At 42.0% G+C, this 25,941-nt stretch overlaps 1 protein-coding gene across 4 annotated transcripts in view; it reads left to right on the top strand.

The window, feature by feature from the left end:
• Positions 1-25,941, top strand: part of Pcyt1a (phosphate cytidylyltransferase 1A, choline) — a 57,564-nt gene that overhangs the window by 11,317 nt on the left and 20,306 nt on the right. For all 4 annotated transcript variants that reach the window (XM_048346854.1, XM_048346855.1, XM_048346856.1 and 1 more), the window contains exons 2-3: positions 11,108-11,234; positions 22,841-22,940. In XM_048346854.1, the coding sequence (XP_048202811.1) occupies positions 11,118-11,234; positions 22,841-22,940 (217 nt within the window). In that variant the 5' untranslated portion in view covers positions 11,108-11,117. The remainder of the gene's footprint in view (positions 1-11,107; positions 11,235-22,840; positions 22,941-25,941) is intronic.

The raw sequence follows: 25,941 nt of genomic DNA, 5'->3' as shown, positions 1-25,941 counted from the left end.
AAGCATTCTCATCAGGAAAGTCCCAAGATTTGCTGTGAGTGGACTAGTTTAGGCTATATACCATTGCCCTTTCTACCTCCCGCCCCACTCCTGTGTGGACAGAGGAGAATGGTGTGCTGATCTGTTTGGGACTGGCACACACAGTCTGCTGCGAGGGCTGAGGCTGAAGTCACACAGATCACATGGGAGTCTCTCAAAGCAGGATGAATGCTGGGAAGGCAAGCAGCAACCATCTAGTAATTAGGGAGTTTATAGATTAATTGTTCTTTTTGATCCTTATGGTTAAGTACATTTTATTAGAACTTTCTATAATCACACAAAGAAACTTTTAGCATCATGAACTAACCTTAACACAGAGTTAGGGAATTGCAGTAAGTTATGTTGTTGTACCCTCTCTACTCTTCATCTTTGACCCAAACCAAAACAAGCGCCGGGAACTCCAGTGTGCCACAATCAAGAGTGCAATAAGTGGTTGGGACTAAATTAGTCTGTTTGTATTAGGTAATAGGTAATATAGAGTTGTGGTTAAGAGAACAGACCCTAGGACCCAAAATCCTGAGTTCAAATCCTGTTTTGGGGAATCAAGCAAACTGTCGTTCATAGCTAGCCACCTCAATGGCAAATAGAGTTTTATTGGGACACAGGGAGGAAAATCCTGTTTCTGCTCTGTGCTTGGAAAATGACTTTCAGTCAGACATTTAACCTAGTTGTACTTCAGTTTCCTTGTATGTAAAATAATAGGATTGCTATGAGGGTTAACTTACTTAATATATGTAAGAAGCATATAACTTCCTGGTACATAGAAAGTAATCTGCTTTAACTATAATTATAATCACTGTCATTATAATGTTTAGGACTGTCAGGTAGGAATGATTTACATCTGTTTGAACATCGTAATCATTAACAATTCTAAATAACCTTCTATGTCTATATATTTTTTTCCTGTTTTGATGGTACTGGAGACTAAACCTAAGGCTTTGGGAATGCCAGGCAAGTGATGGATCATTTGAGCCCTATATTAAAAGAGCTTGAGGATGCTGAACAAAAGTAACCAGAGATGATGCATTTGGGAATTGTCTGTATCAGCCAATTTTTCCAAGAACTGTTATGCCTGTTCTGGTGTTGAACTTCTCCAATTTCCACCTCCCAAGCAGCCACTGTGCCAGCTCTAAAATGATTTTTTTATGTTTAGTTAAAATCTGTGCCTCTTCATCTTCCAACCAGTAATCCTGGTCTTTCCCAGAATAAATTGACTCATTCAAATATTTGAATAGTTATCAGGTCTTTGTGTATGCACATACGTGCACATGCTGCTACAGAGGATTGAACTCCCAGACTTGAGCTCTCACTTAAGCCATGCCTGTTAATGGGAGATGGAGTCTGGTAGACTTTCTTGCCTAGGCTAGCTTCCATTATTGTCTTCCAGGTCTCAGCCTCCTGAATAGCTAGTATTATAGGCATGAGCCACTGGTATTCAGCTCATTGTTCAGTTTTCATACATTTCAAACAAACTAGTTTGACTATATTTTCCCTCATTAACCCTCTTTGTTCTCTCTCCTTTCTGTGGCTCTGGCCAGTACCCACCCACTCTCTTAACAGAGGTTACTTTTACTGTCAGTAACTTTTTTCTTTTTAATGTGTATAAATTTCACCAGGAGGTTTCACCATGGTATTTAAGACATATACATTTTGCTTGAATAATCTTCTCTTGCTTTCTCTTTCACCATGTGCGTTGTATTAGTAATTAGGTACTAATGTTTTCTGAAGCTCAACTGACTGAATTGGTTTCCTACCATGACCTCCTATTTGCTAGCTGAGTAATCTTGTCTTCTGTGCCTGTTTCTCATCTGTAAAATAGTGACAAATAAATACAACCCTACATCAAAGACTTGTACATATAAAGACTTTTAATGATTTAAAAAGGTTTGTAGTAGGTGTGGCACAGTGGCTCAAGTCTGTAATTCTAGTTACTTGGGAGGTATCATGGGTTAAGGCCAGCCTAAGGGGGAAAAGTTTGAGAGATTCCGTCTCCACTAATGGTTGGAAATGGTGGTGTGCACCTGTCATCTCAGTTACTTGGGAGGCAGAGATCAGGATATTGAAGTTTGACAGTTCAAGACCAGACTGCAGAAAAGTTTTCCAAGATTGACCAGTATACATTGTATACAAACATTATATACATTATATCCACCTCATCCTTGTACAACTAATGTATGCAGATAAGAATTAAAAGTAACAGATTACATAAATAATGAGAGCAGTGGATTAGTAAAAATAAAAGTATTAATCCTAAAGAAAGCAAAAGAGAAGAGGAAATAGAACAAAGAAAGGAAGCAGGAAAGGAAGAAGGCAAAGCCAGGCCAGGCCAAAAGGGGCTGGAGATGTGATTCAAATGGTAGAATACCTTCCTAGCAAGCTCAAGGCCTGAATTAAATCCCTAGTACCACCATCAGTAAATAAATAAATAACACAAAAAGGGCTGGCTGAATGCCTCAAGTGATAGAGTATCTACCTGAATTTAAATACCAGTACTGCCAAATTAAAAATGTTTTTGGCGTACAGATGATATAAAAATGCTAACAGTAATAGTAGTAATGTCTCTTCATCATAGTTTAACATCAGAGTCTAAAGGGGTTCTTGCTAGAATAGTGATTCTTAAATGGGATAAGGATAAAATTGGAAATGTATCATACATGTTTTATGCTAATATGTTAAAGGTATATTTATTTCTTTGTATGACATGATCTCATGTGTAATCCATGCTAGCTTCAAACCAAGTGGTCTTTCTGTCTAGATGCTGTGATTACAAGTGTGTATTGCCATTCCTGGATTAAAGGTATACACCACTTGTACAAGGAGGGCTTAGTTGTGACATCTCCCCATGTGCATACTCATTCCATCCCCTTTTCTTTAAACAATTCAACAAGTTTCAGTCTCTATTTTCAAGGATTAATAATTACTGTGGTTTCAATATGCATTTAGTGTTCCCCCAAGGGTTTTCTTGTTGAAATTTAATCCCATTGTGAGATATTCAGAAGAAAGACGCTCAGTCTTGCTGGCATTTAGAGGTGGGACTTTTGGGACAAGATTATGATTAGATGCAGTAATCTGGGTGAAGTCTTCATGTTTGAATATTGGTGACTTTTTTTTTTTTTGGCCAGTCCTGGGGCTTGGACTCAGGGCCTGAGCACTGTCCCTGGCTTCTTCTTGCTCAAGGCTAGCACTCTGCCACTTGAGCCACAGCGCCACTTCTGGCCGTTTTCTGTATATGTGGTGCTGGGGAATCGAACCCAGGGCCTCATGTATACGAGGCAAGCACTCTTGCCACTAGGCCATATCCCCAGCCCCGAATATTGGTGACTTTTAAAGGAGAGGCTAGGAAACACACACACACACACATACACACACACACACAGAGTCATTTTCTGTGTGATTTCCTATATCACCTTAGGATTCTATAAGCAAGAAAGCCATCACCAGATGCAGGCATTTGAACCTTCAAACTATGAACTAATGAGATGTTTTTACCCCCAGTGCTTAAAATTGAACTTGGCCTTGTACATGCTAGGCAAGTACTCTACCACTGAGCAAAATGCCCAACCAACCCTCTTCAAGTGATCTAGTCTCAAATATTTCATTATAGTAACAGAAAATAGTCTATTTCAGAAAATTGATACCAAGGATCATTGGATTTAATGGAATTGTTTCTATAACAGTACTTGGAAATACAGAGGCAACTTTGTGTTGTAACATGAACAGAAGTTGCAAGAGTTTGGAGGAACAGGCCAGAAAACTTAGAATGCTGTAAATGGAATTTTACAGGCCTTTGTAGTGAGAGGTTAGAAGACAGTGAGACAAGAGAGCTATTCCTAAGTGGAAATGAGGAATCTTGAAATTCTAGGGAGGCTATCTTACACCATAACAAAGAACTTGGCTACATTGTATCTATGCCTTAAGACTTTGTAGAAGGCTAACATTAAGAATGATAAACTAAGTGAGGCACCCATAGCTCATGACTGTAATTCTAGCTACTCAGGAGTCTGGGATCTGAGGATCATAATTCAAAGCCAGCTGGGGTGGAAAAGTCCTAGTGAGACTTATCTCTAATAAACTACTTAAAAAACAGAAGTGGCACTGTGGCTCAAAGTGGTAGAGCACTAGCCTTGAGCAAAAGAGCTCAGAGATAGCACCCAGGCCCTGAGTTCAAGCCCCACAACCAACCAGAAAAGAAAAGAAAGAAGAAAAATAAGGATGAACTACTTTTGTTGTGCCAAGTCACGAAACCACCACCAAGAAGACCACCGAGACTCAGACATTCTGAAATGCAAAAGCAAGGCAAGGCTTTATTTAAGTGAGCTGCAACTCGGGCCTCGTCCTACCCACCGACACAGCGGAGGTTAGGAGGGAGCCCCGAGCTGTGATTACACAGGGCTTATAAAGGCAAAGAACAAGGTTACAACAATCAGGTGTTCAAGCAAGCAAGATTAGGACACAGGTACAAATCTGATTGGCTCAGGGTTTGATTCTAAAATGGGGTTCACGTGGTAAAATGGGGTTCACGTGGTAAAATGGGGCCTGACTTCAAAGTCTGGCACTTCACTTTATTTGGTGAAAGGTGTGTGTGTGTGTGTATGTGTGTGTGTGTGTGTTGGGTTTTTTTTTTTTTTTTTTTTGCCAGTCCTAGGCCTTGGACTCAGGGCCTGAGCACTGTCCCTGGCTTCTTCCCGCTCAAGGCTAGCACTCTGCCACTTGAGCCACAGCGCCGCTTCTGGCTGTTTTCTGTATATGTGGTGCTGGGGAATCGAACCTAGGGCCTCGTGTATCCGAGGCAGGCACTCTTGCCACTAGGCTATATCCCCAGCCCGTGTGTTGGTTTTTGTAGTTAATTGAAGATAAGCATCTCATGTACTTTTTTTTTTTTTTTGACAGTCCTGGGGCTTTTTAACTCAGGGCCTGAGCACTGTCCCTGGCTTCTTTTTGCTCAAGGCTAGCACTCTGCCACTTGAGCCACAGCGCCAACTTTGGGCTTTTTCTATATATGTGGTACTGAGGAATTGAACCCAGGGCTTCATGTATATAAGGCAAGCACTTTACCACTAGGCCACACTCCTAGCCCCTATCTCATGTATTTACTTTGACTCTTGATCTTCAGATTTCAGCTTCCTGAGTAGCTAGGATTTAGGATTTAGGATGTATTGGTGAAAGAGATTTTTTAAACAAAGCAATCAGGCTACAGCATGGATATCATTATTCAAATTTACAGTGAGCAAAAGGAAGCAGAGTGGAAAGATTTAGAAAATGTGCAGCTTAGCCAGAGGAGGAGCAAAGTAAGATCACAGAAGTGTGCAGCCAAGAAACTACTTGCTAAAGGAGAGTAATGCTTGCTTAGCATTGGGACAATTGGAGAAAAGCCTGTAGAGCATCTCAGAAATCTTGGAGTCTGCTTCTCCCATCATAGGTCCTTTCAGGAAAGGCCTGTGGGACTGCCTTGGAATTTACTACTATGCTTTCAGCTAGCAGTGCAAGTCTCTATACAGGTTGTACCCTAGTACCTATGTACTGACTTGGCAGCTGTGCAGATAGCAACTGGGATCATGCTGGGCCCAGTGCAGCCCTGAGAACTGAGCAGCAGAGGGACTCCAGAAGGGAACAGCTACCAACCCGAAGGAATGCCCCCCAGGGGAAGCTGCAGGAAGCTGTAGAACCAACCCCAAACAGTAACTGTGTGACTTGTAACCCACAAAGCCATAGAGGTAGGGCCATTCCCCTCCAAGGTGTACAAAGGATGCTGGGCTTGGAGCTTTGGGATTTAATATCTTCTGTTGGGTTTTGGTTTTGCGTTGGGCTGGCCTCTTTTTTGTTCTACCATTTTATCTTGGAAGTACATCACTTGTTTTAAATTTTACAAGGGTTTACAACTAGAATGAATTGCCTTGAGTCTCAGATGAGACTTTGGACTTTTGAGTGATATTGAAATTCCAGGGATGGAAGGAAAGCATTTTGCATTGTAAAATTATATGGCTGGGGCTGGGAGTGTGGCCTAGTGGTAGAGTGCTCGCCTCATATACATGAAGCCCTGGGTTCGATTCCTCAGCACCACAGATATAGAAGAAGCCAGAAGTGGCTCAAGTGGTAGAGTGCTAGCCTTGAGCAAAAAGAAGCCAAGGATAGTACTCAGGCCCTGACAAGCCCCAGGACTGGCAAAAAAAAAAAAAAAGTATGGCTGTAGGTTGACATGATGGCAGCTATCTTTCATCACTACCATGATTGCCTCCTGAGTAACATGACCTGGTTTTAGGAGGCAAGCATTCTTGCCACTCGGCCATATTCCTAGCCCGTGACCTGGTTTTATTCTGCATAATTTTCTAGAAAATCATAAATAGATACCATTAGTTATATGTGGGGCCTTACAATCAGACTCTGGCTCCAGGGTTGCACTGACTTCCATATTAAGAGGAACCGGGGGCTGGGAATATGGCCTAGTGGTAGAGTGCTTGCCTCTTACACATGAAGTCCTGAGTTCGATTCCTCAGCACTACATATATAGAAAAAACCAGAAGTGGTGATGTGGCTCAAGTGGTAGCCTGGAGCAAGAAGTCAGGGCCAGGGCTCAGGCCCTGAGTTCAAGCACCAGAACTGGCAAAAAAAAAAAAAAAAGATAGAAACCAGTTACATTTAGTCAGGATAAACTCATGGTAGTCCTAATCTGTAAATCTACCTCTCTTTCTGACCCAAATATTGGGAATATAATTGGTCTTGCTGCAGCCAGGTTCATACTATGTCACTGTTTCCCAATTGATTGCATTTTGTGCACCCCTACATCTGTCTATTCCCTATCCTCAACCTCTAGAACCGAGGGATATCTTGGGGATAAGGAGCAGATTGCTATGGTTTGGATATAGTCTGTGTCCCCCAAGAATGTGTGTGTTGGAGGTTTGTTAACCTGTTTGCTGGTGTAGATGTAATGTGATCTTTTTTTTTTTTTTTTTTTTTAAAGTCCTGGGCCTTGGACTCAGGGCCTGAGCACTGTCCCTGGCTTCTTTTTGCTCAAGGCTAGCACTCTGCCACTTGAGCCACAGTGCCACTTCTGGCCATTTTCTATATATGTGGTGCTAACAAATTGAACCCAGGGCTTCATGGTATATAAGGCAAGCACTCTTGCCACTAGGCCATATTCCCAGCCCCCGTAATGTGATCTTTAAGAGACGAAACTTGCCAGCATGGTGGCTCACACCTGTAATCCTGGTTACTCAGAATGCTGAGATCAGGGAATCATGGTTTGAAGCCAACTTGGGCCGGAATGACTGTGAGGCTCTTAGATGCAATAAACTACTCAGAGTAAAGCTGGAAGTGGTGATGTAGTTTAAGTGGTAGAGCACTAGTGTTGAGCACAAAGAGGCTCAGGGACAACTCCCAGATCCTGAATTCAAGTCCGGGCGGGGGTGGGGGGAGAGGGAGGGGGAGAGGGAGGGGGAGAGGGAGGGGGAGAGAGAGAGAGAGAGGAGGGGGGGGAGAGGAGAGCAGGACTAGCACAAGAGAGAGAGAGAGAGAGGAGGGAGGGAGGAGGGAGACAGAGAAAGAGGAGAGATGTGGAGGCTACTTGGAAGTGGGCTCTCTGCTCTCAGAAGAGATTAGGGTCATTATCATGGAACCAAGAGTTTTCTTTCTTTCTTTTTTTTTTTCCCAAGAGTTTTCTTAAGAAAGTTGTTTGAGAAAGACCAAACCCAGCCCTCCTGTGTCTTTGCCATTTTGTCTGACATATAATTTCTTCCTCTGGAAACTGCTGCTACTATTATGATAACACCCTGAATTTAGGCCCTTACCAGAGGCTAGAAGTCCAGAGTTCTATCTCCAAAACTGCGAACTGACTAAATCTCTGCCTCAAGCATCTCATTATAATGGAAAAAAAAAACAGACTAATATAGTAACCACAAGGGAAAAACTTAAAATTGTTTTGGGTATAGGGGAATATAGAGAAGATAAGCCTCAAGGCAGATGATGACAGCTATTAGCACTGAATAATGGTAGCAGCTAATATTGATAATCATCTGCTGTTTGCCTGGCACTAAAGGCTTTACCTAGATCATGCCATTTAAACTTCATTTGATACAGCTAAAGTCGGGGGAGAATTTCTACCAAGTGATAGAGCTGAGACTCATTCTAAGGTAGTCTGATCTTTCTTAATCATGTTGGCAAATACTCTTGTCCTATAACCATGTGATTAGAAAGGTTTCTATAAAGATGGAGAGATTTTGTTGAAAAATGCATGAACTTAATTCACTATTACTGTTATTTACCAAACTAGAATCATGCATTAAAATTGTTGTCATCTCCTTACTCCCTTTAAACTGGAGCAGCCTCTCATCCTATCATTGATACTTATGATAGATATTTTTTAGCCAGGCACTGGCAGCTCACAATTATAATCCTAATACTTAGGAGGCTGAAATCTGAGGATCAAAATTCTAAATCCACCCAGGTAGGAAAGGGTATTAGACTCTTATATTCAATTAGCCAGGAAAATGCCAGAAGTAGAGTTGTGGTTCAAGTGGTAGCGTTTTAGCCTTGAGAGCAAAGGCCAAGTGAGAGCACTAAGCCCTGAATTCAAGCCCTAACACCAGCACAAGGAATAATAATAATTGACTTTTTTTTTTGAGGCTACAGGTTGTTTCCTTGTGACTTGAGTTTACCCAGTTTGGGCAGATAAAATGTTCTGAGTACCTTATATCAGGAGGAATTATTGGTGATTTTGCTAAGAGATCTTGTACCACTATTAACCCTTTGCCCTTTGAAATTAATAATTAATCTATGGAGAAATACTTTGAAACAGTGTAAATATCTTACTACACAGCGGACATTCACCCAATACTTTTAGAATCCTAAAGAACACTTTCATATTAAACATTTTGAAGGTAGAGCCCTGTGTGTATTTTCCACACCTTGATTGAAGACTCCTTGAGAAAATACTTTTTACTTACATTTTATTTTATGTTTAATTGACAAATAATGTATATGAGGTAGACTGTGATTTTTTTTCAGTGCTGGGAATTGAACCTAAGGCATGGTATATGCCAGGAAAATACTCCACCACTTTGTTGTTGTTGTTTCTCCACTCATAGCTAGCATTTTACCACTTGAGTCACACTTCTAGCTCTCTACTTGTTGTTTTGAAATGGTCTCATTATGTAGTGCAGATTGGCCTTGAACTCATTGTGGTCCAGGCTGTCCTTAAAAACACCATCTCCCTGTTTCCTGAGTGCTGTCATTAGAGGAATGCACTACCATGCCTGGCACATTGTGATGTTTTCATATGTTTACATTGTAGAATGATTAAATGAAGGCTAATTAACACATTCGTCATTTATCATTTCATGGAAAAGCATTTCAAATATATTTTTTAGCTTTGAAACAAAATGCTACATTATTGTTTATTCTAGTATCCTTTTTAAGATTCCACATGTTTATCTTACTGTGTGCCTATTTCACTTAGCACCATGTCCTCTGGGTTCAATTTGTATTTGTTCACATGACTGTTCCTATTACTGTCTTATATTGTTCATTTGCCTGACACCAGGTTACAAAATCTGTCACAGTGGATTTTGTTTCCCTTCCTGATAAGTATTGGACAGATGCTTATAGCAGAATTCTGTGACATGCAAATTAGAAATTGGACTGATTAGACATTCTTCGCAGGCCCCTTAGACCATTCATCTGCGAGTACTGACCTTTCAGATATTTTAAAAGAATAATTAATAACCACAGAAAAGAAAAAGCTCTGATCATCCCCACTGGAAAAACTAAGATGTTTACATTTGTTGTGAAAGGAAGTTTCAGGGTGGTGTTCATTTACAGTGAACACTGTGGACAGTGTGAGTGGTTTTCTTTTCTAAATGTCAGCCTAATGCTTAACATGACTCATTGGGTGTCACCTTCAGTTGGTTAAGAATCAGGCCAAAGGTCTTACAGATCTTGTCACATTACTCTCTCAGAATTAAGCTGGATGAAATCAAGTAAAGCACAATGGCAGATGTCTAGATGAGCATCCTATTCTGGACAGAGTGCAGTGACCTCATTGTCTGCTATTTGTTCTAGGAGATTTCACTCTGTATTCTGTGTGTGTGTGAGATTTCACTCTATTCTGTGTGTGTGTGTGTGTGTGTGTGCGTGCATGCAGATGCATGTGCACATTCACACACATTGGTTTTGGGGCTTGAACTCAAGGCTTCATGTTCTTGCTTGGCTTGTTTGTTCAAGGCTGGTGCTCTACCATTGGCCATACCTCCACTTCTGGCTTTTTTGTTTGTTTGTTTGTTAATTGGAGATAAGAGCCTCATGGACTTTCCTGCCTGTACCTGGCTTTGAACCGCCATCCTCAGATCTCAGCCTCCTGAGTAGCTAGTATTATAGATGTGAGCCACCAGCACCTGGCTCACCATGCCATTATTTTAGGTAGAAATGACAGTTGAGAATAGAACTTTTCAGACTTCTAATTTTTGGTTGATGCCAGAAAATTAATTTACTTGAATAATACCCCTCTAAAATACAAGCATCCCTGCAGAGGTTGAGAGGTAGCAAAAATAGAAAACAAAGAATATTTGGACTTCGCTGTGATTGCTAGTTAAAGCCTAGACAAGTTGAGCTCCTAATCTACTGAAAAAGTTTCAGATGCATAGCATTTCAAATCTCAGATTTTTATATTGGGTATGCTCAACCTAATACAGAAAAGCTGTGCAAATATTCCAACATTCAAAAAAAAAACACCCCTGAAAGCTAACACTTCCCAAGCTTTTTGGGTAAGGAATACTCTATCCAGATAGCTTTGTTTCTCAGCCAAGTTATTATAATCATTTTCATAGAAACAAGATATGAAATTAACAGTTTGTGTTTTAGGAGGAACAGCTTCCAAGATCAAGATAGTAATTGTGGCTGTTCCACAGAGAGGCTTTTATGTTTCTACTGAAGCCTGGGTTTTGTAAAGCTTTGGTTGGTTGTGCCAGATGCCTTTGGCTCATCTTGGTAAAATGTGTGCTGTGAAATTGATGCTTTGCTGAATGTACTAATGTTTCAGAAACACTGATGATAGACTCTTTATAATTTCTACAATCAGGTAAGAAATAATGGATGCACACAGTTCAACCAGAATCAATTCAAGGAAGAGGAGGAAAGAGGGGTCTGGACCTAATGGAGCAACAGAAGAAGATGGAATTCCTTCAAAAGTGCAGCGTGCTGCAGTTGTAAGTATACAAGAATTTACTTTGTAAACATTTATCCTGGCAGATGGAAGGTAAAAACTGAGATAACATTGATGGTAATAGTGTGACAGAAGTCTTGTTAAAATAATGGGAAGAATGAATAGTTACGGAAATTTTACAGTTTTTGAAAATGTTATGCTTTTTTTCCAAGATTGCTACTCATGGCTCAGTTATAGGATTTTTGCATTGGACTTGGAAAAGGCTGTATATTAGGCTACAAATCAAGTTCATACTAACAAAAAATTGTGGCTCCGGGCAGTGATTTTTTTTTGCGGGGGGGGGGGGGCAGTCCTGGAGCTTGAACTCACAGCCTGGACACTGTCATTGAGCTTCTTTTTGCTCGAAGCTAGCACTCAACCACTTAAGCCACAGCGCCACTTCTGGTCTTTTCTGTTTATGTGGTACTGAGGAATCGAACCCAGGGCTTCATACATGCTAGGCAAGCAATCCACCACTAGGTCACATTCCCAGCCAGGGATGTGATCTTATACTGTCTAGTATTCTGTGTTTTACTTTGTCTTCCCTAGCACTCCACCATTATCACTGGTTATATCTTAGATGTTAACCTTTTCCAACTCTTGCCATCTTTATGTGCCTCTATCTCTGGGACATTATCCTTGTATTTCCCAACTACTGCCAAGCTTTCAATGAAAGATCCCATTCCAAATGACCTGCCTTGTTTCAGCTTGGCACCCTTCTTTCTTAAAGCATGTCAAAGAGCACTTACAGACAAAATTATTACTGTTGATACACAACATTATTATGAAATCCATATTTCAAAATCCCAGGACAGAATTGTTTCTGTGGTAATTTTAAACTGATATTGATCATAGCCATTTATCTAACTGCAGATTCTACTTGTTAATTCTGTAGTTTTCTAGCCTAGAGTGTAAAATATTGGTACTAAGAAACAGTTAACAACAGTTCCTTGCTCTGTCTTTTGTTGCTGTTTCATTTTGTTTTCTTTCTTTCTTTCTTTTTTTGCCAGTCCTGGGCCTTGGACTCAGGGCCCAAGCACTGTCCCTGGCTTCTTTTTGCTCAAGGCTAGCACTCTGCCACTTGAGCCACAGCGCCACTTCTTTTTTTTTATTATTATTATTTTTTTAATTAATTGAACATAAATTTTTTTACAAGGTGTTGTGCAAAGAGGGTGCAGTTACATAGTAGGGCAGTGTGTACTTTTCTTGTGATATCTTACAACCTGTTTTTCCATCCCTTGTCTAGGTCAGGTAGACACATATGCAATATACAATGTATCAAGAACATATACAGTGTTCACAGACTTGGTCTCTACTGTCTCTCCGTCTCCCTTTGTTAACAGTCATATATCAGGGAGATCATGCCCCTTTGTTTTCTGTGTTCTAGGCTTGTCTCACTCAACATTATTTGTTCGAGTTCTGACCATTTCCCTGCGAATAATAATATTTCACCATTCCTAATCGCTATGTAGTATTCCATTATGTATAAGTACCATATTTTTTGGATCCATTCGTCTGTGGAGGGGCATCTGGGTTGTTTCCATATTTTGGCTATTGTGAATTGTGCCACGATAAACATGGAAGTACAAATGCCTTTTTGATATCTTGGGTTTTGCTGTTTAGGATAGAAGCCTAGGAGTGGTATGGCTGGGTCATAGGGTAGGTCTATATTGAGCTTTTTGAGAAACCTCCATACTGTTCTCCAAAGTGGTTGTACTAATTTGCACTCCCACCAACAATGGAGAAGGGTTCCTCTTTCCCCACAGCCCCTCCAGCATTTGTTGTTGCCTGAGTTCAGAGTATAGGCCATTCTAACTGGGGTGAGGTGGTATCTCAGGGTTGTTTTTATTTGCATTGCCTTTACTAGCAGGGATGTTGAGCATTTCCTCATGTGTTTCTTTGCCATTTTTATCTCTTCTCTTGTGAAGTCTCTCTTTAGCTCCTTTGCCCATTTCCTAATAGGTTTATTGGGCTTGGAGAGGCTTAGTTTTTTGAGTTCTCTGTAGATGCCCGATATCAGGCCTTTGTCTGTTGCTGTGCTGGTAAATAGCCTTTCCCATATCGTTGGCTGTCTTTCTATTTTGGTGGCTATGACCTTAGCTGTGCAGAAACTTTTTAATTTGTAGTAGTCCCATTTGTTGAGTCTCTCCCCTATTTGTTGTGCCCCTGGGACTCTATTCAGGAAGTTCCTTCCTGTTCCTATAAGTTCTAGTGTCTTTCCTACTCTGTCCTTCAGTAGTTTCAAGGATTCAGGTCTGATGTTGAGGTCCTTGATCCATTTGAGTTGATCTTGGTGCATGGTGATAGGCTTGGGTCTACTTTGAGTTTTCTGCATATGGCTACCCAGTTCACCCAGCACCAGTAGTTGAAGAGGCTATGTTTATTCCATTGTATGTCTTTAGCTCCTTTGTCGAATATCAGTTGACAGCGCCACTTCTGATCGTTTTCTATATATGTGGTGCTGAGGAATCGAACCCAGGGCTTCATGTATATGAGGCAAGCACTCTTGCCACCAGGCTATATTCCCAGCCCCTTTCATTTTGTTTTCTAAAACAGGGTTTGCTGTGTATCCCATAGCCCAGATTATGCTTTATAACTCACAGTCCTCCTGTATTAGCCTGTGTACTGTATTAGTGTGTACCACCACTGACATAGCTGTAGTACTTTATCTTAAGCAATAAAAGCAAATGTACTCCAAAAGTAGAGGGCACATTAGTGATAGTGGTAGTAACAGCTTATTATTTTCTCATTGCTGCTTTAACAAATTACCACAAAATAGTTGAATATATTTTCTTATAGCTGTGGAGGTCAGAAGTCATAAATGGGGTCTCAGCAAAAATCTTAAGTATTAACAGAGTTGAAAGTTCTAGAGAAAGATCCATTTCCTTGCTGCCAGCTTCTAGAAGGTACACACACTTAGCTACTGGTGCCAACTCAGCAAGTACACCATACTGGCAGCTCCTTTTGTCATTACATCTCCTTTTTTGATTTTGCAATCACTGCCTTCTCTTTCACTTACAAGGACTCTTCAGCTTGAAGCATGGCTCAAGTAGTGGAGAACTTGCCTAACCTGTGAGAGGCCCTGTGTTTAATCCCCAGTATTGTACATTATGTCCTGATCACAGTACATACACATATACGTATGTGGTTCTATTGTCTTCTTCCTGGTATCATATAAATAATTGGAATTCCAGGGGCTGGGGATATGGCCTAGTGGCAAGAGTGCTTGCCTCATATACACGAAGCCCTGGGTTCAATTCCCCAGCACCACATATATGGAAAACGGCCAGAAGTGGCGCTATGGCTCAAGTGGCAGAGTGCTAGCCTTGAGCAAAAAGGAAGCCAGGGACAGTGCTCAGGCCCTGAGTCCAAGCTCCAGGACTGGCCAAAAAATAAAAAAATAACAAAAAATAATTGGAATTCCAGAAAGACTTGTTAGCATTTGTGTAAAATATTTTGTTGAAAGAGAAATATTTCTCTATGAGAACAGGAAAGTTTCTACTAAAAAGTATTCAGGAATACTTGGGGAGTAGAAAGAGTACTGAGAAACCAGCATAAAGTTCTAAGCTCTCAATATTTATTTTCTCATTTTCCTTCTACTCTGAACACACTAGACTCCATCTTGTCTTTTACTGGGATTTGAGGAATATTTTGTTAATTAAGTGTGTGAATAGTAAGAAAAAAGTTCTTTTAGAATTTATACTACCATTCACAGATCATTTATAATTTCAAGAATATTTTAATAATTTTAGATGCACAGATGTGGAAGCATTGTTTAGCTTTTAAAAGCTAACCACATAGATGAAGACCATTTAGTTGGTTTTGTTAACATGCTTAAATCCATTTCAGAGAATACAAAGGAAAATAAGAACAAGTTCCATTGTTGAGTGCTGAGTAGACATGGGCATTACGCTCATTACTTTGCAGGTCTTTTTTTTTTTTACCAGTCCTGGGCCTTGGACTCAGGGCCTGAGCACTGTCCCTGGCTTCTTTTTGCTCAAGGCTAGCACTCTGCCACTCGAGCCACAGCGCCTCTTCTGGTCATTTTCTATATATGTGGTGCTGAGGAATCGAACCCAGGGCTTCATGCATATGAGGTGAGCACTTTTTTTTTTTTGCCAGTCCTAGGCCGTGAACTCAGGGCCTGAGCACTGTCCCTGGCTTTTTTGCTCAAGGCTAGCACTCTGCCACTTGAGCCACAGCGCCACTTCTGGCCATTTTCTGTATATGTGGTGCTGAGGAATCGAACCCAGGGCCTCATGTATATGAGACAAGCACTCTTGCCACTGGCCATATTCCCAGCCCACGTCTTCTTCTTCTTCTTCTTTTTTTTTTTTAACTCCCTGTAGCAGAGTGGATATTTGTCTTCCAGTTTTAGAAGATGAAATGAAAGCCTCCCTGTTTTTCACAGGTAACCTCACCTCTGACTTTGCTGTGCTGACTGGGACAAGGGCATGGGATATGTTTCTACATATTCCCTCTTTTTCATCCAACACTGTTCTTTTATTATCATGGCCTTCTGCTTTTAAAAAAATGTAATCTGTAGACACCGATGGCTCATGCTTGTAATCCTAGCTGCTCAGAAGGCTGGCTGAGGGCTGTAGGTTGAAGCCAGCACAGGGAGGAAAGGTGGTGAGATTCTTGTTGTTGTTGTTGTTGTTGTTGCCGGTCCTGGGGCTTGGACTCAGGGCCTGAGCACTGTCCCTGGCTTCTTTTTTTTTTTTTCTCAAGTCTAGCACTCTGCCACTTGAGCCACAGCACCACCTCTGGCCATTTTCTATATATGTGGTGCATGGGAATCGAACCCAGGGCTTCATGTATATGAGGCAAGTGCTCTTGCCACTAGGCCATATTCCCAACCCATGGTGAGATTCTTATCGCCAATAAACTACCAATGAAGCTGGAAAGTGGCACTGTGGCTCAAGTAGTAGAGAACTAGCCTGAGCACAAAAGCCCAGGGATAGCACCCAGTGCCAAGTTCAGGTCCCAGGACCAGCATGTACACTCTCCCTCTCCCCCCCCTCTCTCTCTCTTTGTCTCTCTGTCTCTCTCTCTTCCTCCTCTCTCTCTTTCTCTCTCAGCATGTGCACTCTCTCTCTCTGTCTCTCTCTCTCTCTCTCTTACACACACACCCACACCCTTGCTTCTTTGGCTTATACCTTTCTCTTGCTCTCCTCAAGGCTATTTCCTACCATTTCCCTAATTTCTTATTAAGGTATGGTTTTCCTTCTCTATATTTTCAATTACTTTGGCTTCTCCTCCACCTTAGACACATACAGGTATTTTTTTGGTAGTACTGGGATTTAAATTTGGCCTTGTGCTTGCTAGGCAGACACTCCACCACTCAGACCTTTTTGTCTTAGATTTGTTTGTTTATTTTTCAGTTAGGTTCTTAAGTTTTTGCCAAGGGTCAGCTTTAGACTGTGATCCTTCTGCCTCTGCCTCTTAAGTAGTTGGAGTAGCTAGTTGGGTTGCAGATGTGTGATGTGATGCCTGGCTCCCGTTTTATTTCTTCTTTTTGAGATCAGGTCTCTCCAACTTTTCGCCTAGATAGCTTTGAATCCTAATCATACTCTCTCTGCCTCCTGTGTCAGATATCTTTAAGTTGAAACCAAACCAAACCAAGCCAAAAAGAAAATCTAAAAAAAAAAAGTGCCTGTTGATTCTTCCCAGGTACTTTCTGTTGCCCTCATTCCCTTTAGGGCCACACATCTCCAATGAGGAATACAACTAATTTATTTCCTTCTCTTATTTTCTTTTATTATTATTTTTATTAGGTAGTTGTATAAAGTGGTTATAATTCCACAAGTCAGGTTATGAGTACAGTGCTTCTTGATCAATGTCACCCTGCTGTGCTTCACTCTACCCCCCCATCCACGTGGTGGGGGGGGTCCTGGGCTTGTCGGCCTCTTCCATGTGGTCCTCTCTCGCTCTCTCACGTCCCCTGGCCAGTAGGGATTAATCGCGGGAGCGGAGACCCCAGGTAGCCTCAGTTCGCGTGTGGTCGCAGGACCCCTGCCCCCTTCCCATCTCAAGGAAGACACAGATGCGTGGGTGTCCCAGAGAAAGCCTCTGGGGCATTCTGATTTATTCAAGGGAGGGGCCAACAATTTATACCCCCAAAGGTGGGCGCAGGAGAGGGGCTACTGGATATTAATGATTGGCTTGATGGACTGTCCATCTGGTGATGTCACGGAACTTCCTCTATGGGCGGAGACCACAGCCCCCCAAGGACCGGGTTTCTGGGGTCCCCGCCATTACACACATGGCCAAGAGCCGAGAGCGGGGGCTGCTTTGCTTCTCTTCCGATTGAAGCTGGAAGGTGGGAGGGGCTCCCTTCCACACTGCCCCAGGGCTGGGGGAAGTGCAGCGTCTCTAAGGGAGCCCTAGTCGCCCTTCTTCCCTTAAGGCCAAGCTGAATTCCCAACATCACCCTTCCTTGGTTCTCCCCATTTTTCCCCTCTAGTCCCTACACTCGAGTTATGTAGTTCGATTTTTACATAATGTACATAGAGTATTGTGACATTTGCTCACTTTTTCTTCCTCCATTCTTGTGCCCACCTGTTTGCCCTCTGCCCTCCCTAAAACATGTTTCCATTCCCCATTTTTTAAAGGCACTGGTGTTCTAACTCACTAACACATTCTGGGAGGCCACTGGTTGGGGATTGAACACAGGCTTCAGCAGGCCAGGCAAGCACTCTACCACTTGAGCCAATGCCTTGAAGTTGTTTGAATCTTCAAATTTAAAGAATTTTCCAGTTCTAGCTTTCTTTGATCTTCTTGGAACTTTTTTATTTTGGGAACTGTGTGGGTTGAACTTGGAACTCACCCATCTTCCTGTCAGGTGCTGGGATCACCCAGCCACCACACCCAGTTTCTATAGTAATCTCTTCTCTGAAATTATTCCTTGGTCTCTGACACACCTTTATCAGAGTTCTCCTTAAGCCTCTCTGGCATGTTCCCCTCCCTGTGATATGAACTCTTCAAAGTTTCTACTTAACTGTTACTCTTTTATTTTGTCCTTTTCACCACTTACCTTTTTGAGGATTAGGTCATTGCCTGCCTTTTGGATATTTCTTCAATATCTTGGTTTTATTTTATCCCAGAGGAATTTGTTATCCAGGAATGGACTCCTTTATGTTAAACTTCCTTCTCTATTCCTGTTAATATTTTCCTTAGTTCAAACTGTTATTGTAAACTTGTTTTGGGTTCCCCCTACCCCCTTTCCCTATACTGGGGCTTGAATTCAGAAGCCTGGCTCTCATTCAGCTTGCTTACTCACAGCTGGTGTTATACTACTTGAGTCAGGCCTCCACCCTTGATTTCTGCTGGTTATTATGTACATGGAGTCAAGAGAACTTTTCTACATGAGCTGGCCTTGAACTGAGAAGCTCCAGATCTTAGCTTCTTAAGTAGCTAAAATTACAGATGTAAGCCACCAGCATCCAGCTATAAACTCTTCTCTCAAGTGACAACATGTTTTTCTTTATACTACATCCTACCCATTCTTCCTTAGCAAAACCTTTTTACTTGTTACTCTTTCTACTCTCACTGCCATATTACTGGAAAGAAATCTTTTCTATCTTCCTTTTCTTTCTCTTTCTTCTTTTCCTTTCCTTTTCTCTCTTTTCTTTTCATTCTTTCTCTCTCTCTCTTTCGCCCTTCCTTATTTCCTTCTCTCCCTCCCTCCCTCCTTCCCTTCCTCCTTTCTTTCTTGCTAGTCCTGGGGCTAGGTCCTGGGCACTGTCCTTGAGTTTCTTTTGCTTAAGGCTAGCACTCTACTACTTGATCCACATCTCTACTTCCTGATTTGGGGTGGTTAATTGGAGATAAGAGGCTCACAGACTCTCCTACCCAAGCTGGCCTCAAACTGAGATCCTTAGGGCTGGGGATATGGCCTAGTGGCAAGAGAGCTTGCCTCGTATACATGAGGCCCTGGGTTCGATTCCCCAGCACCACATATATAGAAAATGGCCAGAAGTGGCGCTGTGGCTCAAGTGGCAGAGTGCTAGCCTTGAGCAAAAGGAAGCCAGGGACAGTGCCCAGGCCCTGAGTCCAAGGCCCAGGACTGGCCAAAAAAAAAAAAAAAAAAAAAAAAAAAAAAAACTGAGATCCTTAGATCTCATCCTCCCGATTAGCTAGGATAACAGGCATGAGTCACCAGCACACACTCTTTCTAAATAAGCAAAATAAGCAATAGTGTCCTGGCTCATTGGGGGGAAAATATCCCTGATACATAGTATTTGCTGATTTCTGTGACTGGTTTCAAGCCATCAGAGATGTGATAACCATCCTACAAAATTCCTGAATATTTAATATCTGGCTCCAACTATTCATAGTAACTTTTAGGGATACAGCAGGCCTGTTTTTTTTTTGTTGTTATCTGCATACACTATTGTTTATAAGATTTCTTTCTTCAGTTTTATATATTCATAGTTGTGCAAGCATCATCACAATTATCTTTGTCATCCCAAAGAGAAACCTCTTAACCATTGGAGCCCATTCTCTCATCTTCCCACTACTAATTTTCTCTTTAATTAGAGATAAGAGTCTCTTAGATTGTTTGCTGGGGCTGGCTTTTAACCTGGATCTTCAGATCTCAGCCTCCTGAGTAGCTAGGATTACAGGCATGAGCCACCAGCATTTGACTAAGGTATCAGCTTTCTGAGTAGCTAGGATTACAGGAGTGAGCTAGTAGTATCCAAGCTGTTACTTCTTTTTTAATGTATTCCAAGGATTATATACTCATATCTCCTAAAAATGAATGTTTTCACTTATATCTTTAGCACATCTTAAATGAAGCTTCCATTATCAAATTGTAGGCCAAATGTAATGCATGCCACCTGCAGTCCCAGCATTTATGAGGCTAAGGCTGGAGGGCCCTGAGATCAAGGTCAGCCTGGGATACATAGATCTTGTTACATAAAAACAAATTGAAAAAAAATTTAAAAAGGTCAACTTTTTGTTATTTTTGTTTTTATGCTGGTTTTTTGGCTTAAACTCAGCAGGGCCTTGTACTCTTTTTTTTAAATTGTTACTATTAAAGGGTTGTACAAAGGGTTACAATTCCATAAGTCAGGTAATGAGTACAATGTTTACACCTTGCATTCCTGCTTGGCTTTTTTCTTCAAGGCTGGCACTTTTCCCCTTGAGCCATGCCTTCGTTTCCTGCTTTTTGCTGGTTAATTGAAGATAGGAATCTCAGACTTTTCTGCTCAGGATGGTTTTGAATGGCTGTTTTCAAATCTCAGCCACCTGAATAACTAGGATTACAGATGTGAGCCATCAGCACCCCACTAAAAAGGGTTAGTTTTACTGTTGAATCATAATTTTCAAAAATGTATTTTTATCTGAAAACAAAAGGATATTTTCCCTAGCCTCTAGATTCAGCTCAATTGTGTTATGATTTGTTTAGAATTTAAGTGGGCATCAGTACAGCCCTACTGAAACTGAAAGGACGATAGTGTATGGATATGTTTAAGTGTTCTGGGTAATAGCTCAAATGGTAGAGCACTTGACTACCATATGTAGGGCTCTGGGTTCAGTCTCCATACTTAAAAAAATTAAAAACAAACAAGCAAACAAATAAAAACCACACAGATACTCAGAAATGGAGAACTGAACACTTTCAGAAAGAGAAAACTGAACAATTTCCAGTTTTCCAAAGCTAGACAAAATACCACAAGAAAACGACAATAGGTAAGAATCTCATAAAGTTATAGTATTTGAAACCCCTGAATATATATATTAAAAAAAAGTCCACACAATGTGACTAATTGGTTTTGCTCAGAAATACAAGGCTGCTTTGACAACCTAAAAATCAATTGATATACCATAGTAAGTAAATTACAAAACTAAAATACCTTTTTTTCTTTTGTCAGTCATGGGGCTTGAACTCTGGGCTTGAGCACTATATCTGAGTTTTTCAGCTCAAGGACAGTGCTCTAACACATGAGCTACATTGCCACTTCCGGTTTTCTGTCAGTTAATTGGAGATAAGAGTCTCACGGACTTTCCTTCTCAGACTGGCTTTGAACCATGATCTCAGATCTCAGCCTCGTGAATAGCTAGGATTACTGGTATGAGCCACCGGTGCCTGGCTAAAATATTTATTTTAATAAATGCAGAAAAGCATTTGACAAAATCTATTACTCATTTATTATTTTTAAAAAAACCTCAACAAACTGCACAAAGGAGAGAGATTCTTCAACCAAATAAAAAATTCTACCAGAGCTGGGAATGTGGGTTTGTGGTGCTGTTTCTCAAGTGTTAGAGTGTTAGCCTTGAGCAAAAGAAGCTAAGGGACAGTGCCTAAACCCTGACTTCAAGCCCCAGTACTGGCAAAAAAAAAAAAAAAATCTACCAAAACCTATAGCTAATGTCACCCTTTATAGTGAAAGGTTGCATACTTCCCCTGTTAGGTATAGGAGCAAGAGTGTTTGTTTGTTCCAGTTCTCTATGTTATTTTTGTTTTTTCTTTTTTGACACTGAGTATTGTACCCAGTATTTTGCACTTGGTAGGCAAGCACTTTGCCACTGAGCTACATCCCAGCCTCTACTTCTCAGTGTTGTGTCAGAAGTTCTAACTGCAATAAAGGTTAATAGATTAGAAAGGAATATATAACAGTGTCTTTATTCACAGCCGCCACGGTCTCATATGTAGAAAATTCTAAGGAAAAGGCTGGGAATGTGACTTAGCAGTAGAGTGCTTTCCTAGCATGCATGAAGCACTAGGTTTACTTTCTCAGCACCACATTAACAGAAAAAACCTGAAGTGGCTCTGTGGCTCAAGTGGTAGAGTGCTAGCCTTAAGCAAAAAGAAGCCAGGGATAGTTCTCAGGCCCTGAGTCCCAAGCCCCAGGACTGGTAAAAAAAGAAAAGAAAAAAAAGTACAATACAGCATAAGTACTACTAGAACTAATAGTTGGGCTTGGCTGACTTACAGAGTTTAGAAATAAACAAATTAATTGCAGTCACATAGACATACAAATCAATTGCTCTTCTATATAATTGCAAGATATAGTATTTTTAAAAATTCCATTCACAGATGACATAACAACTTAGGAGTAAATTTAACAAAAAATTTCAAGCAAAGGAATGCACAGAGAAATGAACACACCTCCATTATTATTTCAGCTTTACCTCTGAATAGCTGTGTACAATTCATATGACATCTCTGTTGTTTCCCTCATCTTTAATTGGGACTCGAACTGTAGTACTACTTACCTCAAAGGGAATTTTGAATATTTTCACAATATGAAGCATTACATGGTGGTAGATATTCTTAATAAGTCACCTAGGAGCTGCTTGACTTCCCAGGTATCTAGTTGAAATAGTACGCGATGCACTTGGGAATCTTAACAATTTTGTCTTTTGACATGCTGCAGAAGTTAGAGACTGAGTTTGATACTTCATATTTTTCCTGATATTTTTCCAGATATTTTGTAAAATGTTCAACTTACTTGTCACTTTAGAATAGTTTTTTTCTACTTCTTATAAAGTTTTATGAGGAATTTTAGTTGTAACATATTGAATTGAATCCAATTTGGGGGTATTTTGATGCGTTCCACTGAATTTAACTTTCTTTACCTTCACTTTTCTCCTCTTCAGGGCTTACGGCAGCCAGCTCCTTTTTCTGATGAAATTGAAGTTGACTGTAATAAGCCCTATATCAGGGTAACCATGGAAGAAGCCAGCAAAGGAACGCCTTGTGAGTAAATGTCTACCTAATCATTTGTCATTTTCCCATAGGTTTTAGCATTCCAGATTATTGGCAGACACCTGCTTAACATGTACAAGGGCTTAGATTCAGTCCTTAGCATAAAAATATCTACATATAATATACTTATATATAATATTAATGTATTACTATATAACATTAGTTTATAATATAACATGTACATATTATATATGGCATATAACATGTATATGTATTCGCCTAATCTGTGTTATGATCTTGTTTATTTTTATGACACTAGGGATTAAAATCAGGGCTTTACTCATACTAGGAAAGCACTCTACCTAGTTTATTATACCTATAGCCCATGATCTTGTCTATTTTTATAAAGACCCAAATAATATATCAAGCTGTTGCATTTTTCAAAGCTTCAGAATTTCCTCTCTGATCTTCTTTCATTGTATGAGGCAATCATGATGTTTTTTACTGATAGAGGACATAACATCCCCATTTAGGAGATACTTTTCACTTAATTTTATCTTTATTGATGTTATAATTTTAGAGGATTTTGCAAAAGACTTGCTTTATTATTTTCAAAGTTCAAACTCGAAAGACTATACTTTCAGAGAGGAAGATGGCGCCGCCACAGTAGGGAGGCACCCCGACTCGCTCCAACTGAATAGCGAGCTGGGAACTCCAGCACCCAACACCCCATCAAGAACCCAGCAAAACCAGCAGCCAGAAGCAGTGGAGAAATGCAGGAAACAAAAAGGAGCAAAAAAGAAGAGCCGAAAACCTACATGGAGCCGGAGAATCTCCGGGGTACCCTCCCCCCACCAGCCGACCCTGGCCCGAACAGGGCCAGGCTGGGAAAGGAGACCCAGAAAATGGCAGACCGACTGCCGAAAACTCACAACGGGAGCGCAGAGTCCAGACAGCAGGACTCCATGGACCCCAGGGAGAGCGCGGACCAAGACAGACGGCAGCGACGGGAAGTTTGGAACCGCACGGCCGGGATTGGACAGGAGCGGCGGGGGAACTGAGCGGTGCAGAAGGGGAGAGCCAGGGACGCCATCACGACCTTTCGCCACACCACAGCACTCCACCCCTGAAGGACCAAAGGAGGCACGGGACACACACACAATCCAGGACCAGTGAGTCCCCCAATACCCCCTCCCCCAACAGGAGACCAGCTATCAGAGACCCAAACCCTACAAAGAAGATAGAACTCCCTCCCTCCCCCTCCCCACCCTGAGGGAACAAAGAACCCCCAAATCAGGCAGGAAGGTCCCATCAGGCTCTGGGAAGACACAGGAGCTAACGGGAAGGGCGGAGCAGCGCCAAGGCTGCAGAGGAGCCTGAACTGGCTGCACCAGCCCTGCCCCCTTCCCAACAGGGGCTTAGGGACCCCAGGCAGTATAAACCCCACCCGAGGCGCCTGCTCCTTATGGTCTTTTTCAACTAAAGTCACAGGTGCTGGTGGGCAATACCAGCCCAGCATGGACACCTGGGCCTGATCACGTGTCCTTCTCACAGTGGAGGCGCAGTCTGAGGGCGCTAACCCGCACCCAGACAGTTGATCCCACTGGGCCCCACACATACCGCCCCCCACAGCAGACTAGCAGGAGAGTGCAAGCACAACCCAACAACCCGGGGCTCACTCTGTTAGGCGTACCCCGCTCAGGAAGGCAGGGCCACAGTGGCAGCGCCCGTTGTAGTGGGCGCACAGCACACAGGTGGGCGGGGCCCCCAGCGACAGCGCCCGCTCTGGTAGGCGCGCCTGCACAGGAGGGCAGAGCTCTCCATCAGCCGTGCCCACTCAGTTTGGTGCATTTCGCACAAGTGGGTGGGCTGCCTCTCAACAACACCGTCCCCGGAGCGGTCCACACAGGAGGGCGAACCACCTGAGAGGTGTGTTCCTCTGACCAAGATACAGAGTGGAAAAAAGAAGCAAAGAAGAGATAAGCCTCCACGCCACGCTGAATCAGCGACCAGCAACCCCCCACCAGGGGCACGCTAGGGTCAGCACAACAACACAGTGGCAGGACACTGTCCCACAGAGAAAGACACAGAACCTACTGGTCCCCAAGTGCAGGGAGAGTGACCATCTCAGCAACAACCGAGAAGGTCGCGCTCACCCATTGGGAAGCAAGGTTCAACAGCCAAACTCAAACCCAGAGCCAGGACACCAGGACACAAGGCTCCCACTGACGGAACAGCGGGAACCAGCACAAAGCCAAACCAGGGAAGCCACCCACATATAACACAGCTCATCGAAGGGCAAGCCAACTTGCCAGCTCCAAAAAGCAGCACGACTGAAGAGGAGATGGAGAATAAAAAAGCAAATGAGGCCATGTTAACAGAAATAATGGAAAGTGTCAGAAACGAAATCAGAAAACAATTCCAGGAGTTTAGAGTGGAAGTATTGAAGGACATCCAGGAAGCCAAGAAAGAAATGGAAGCAAAAATGGATACAATGCAAACCTCCATTAAAGAAGACCTTAACATCCTGAGAAGTGAAATGCATGAAAAAATAGATTTAAAATACAACTCTTTTTTTTTTTTTTTTTTTTTTTTGCCAGTCCTGGGCCTTGGACTCAGGGCCTGAGCACTGTCCCTGGCTTCTTCTCGCTCAAGGCTAGCACTCTGCCGCTTGAGCCACAGCACCGCTTCTGGCGGTTTTCTGTATATGTGGTGCTGGGGAATCGAACCTAGGGCCTCGTGTATCCGAGGCAGGCACTCTTGCCACTAGGCCATATCCCCAGCCCTAAAATACAACTCTTTAAAGGAAGAAATTTCCACAATCAGAGCTGATCTGGGAACCATAAATAGCTCTCTGACATCCATAAACTCCGCAATTGAATCCACAGCACAAAGAATTGACCATATGGAATCCAGAATTTCTCTCTTGGACGATGATGCAGCCGATAAGAACCAGAAAATTACCACACTCCAAGAAACGGTGAAGCTTCAGGGCAGACTAATCCAGGAGCTAGTGGACAAAGACAAGAGATATAATCTGCGCATAATTGGA

The sequence above is a fragment of the Perognathus longimembris genome, chromosome 5 (assembly GCF_023159225.1).
Source record: "Perognathus longimembris pacificus isolate PPM17 chromosome 5, ASM2315922v1, whole genome shotgun sequence".
In the NCBI taxonomy this organism is placed as follows: domain Eukaryota; kingdom Metazoa; phylum Chordata; class Mammalia; order Rodentia; family Heteromyidae; genus Perognathus; species Perognathus longimembris.
Note: the sequence above shows the minus strand (reverse complement) of the source record. Positions and strands in the feature narration are given on the sequence as shown.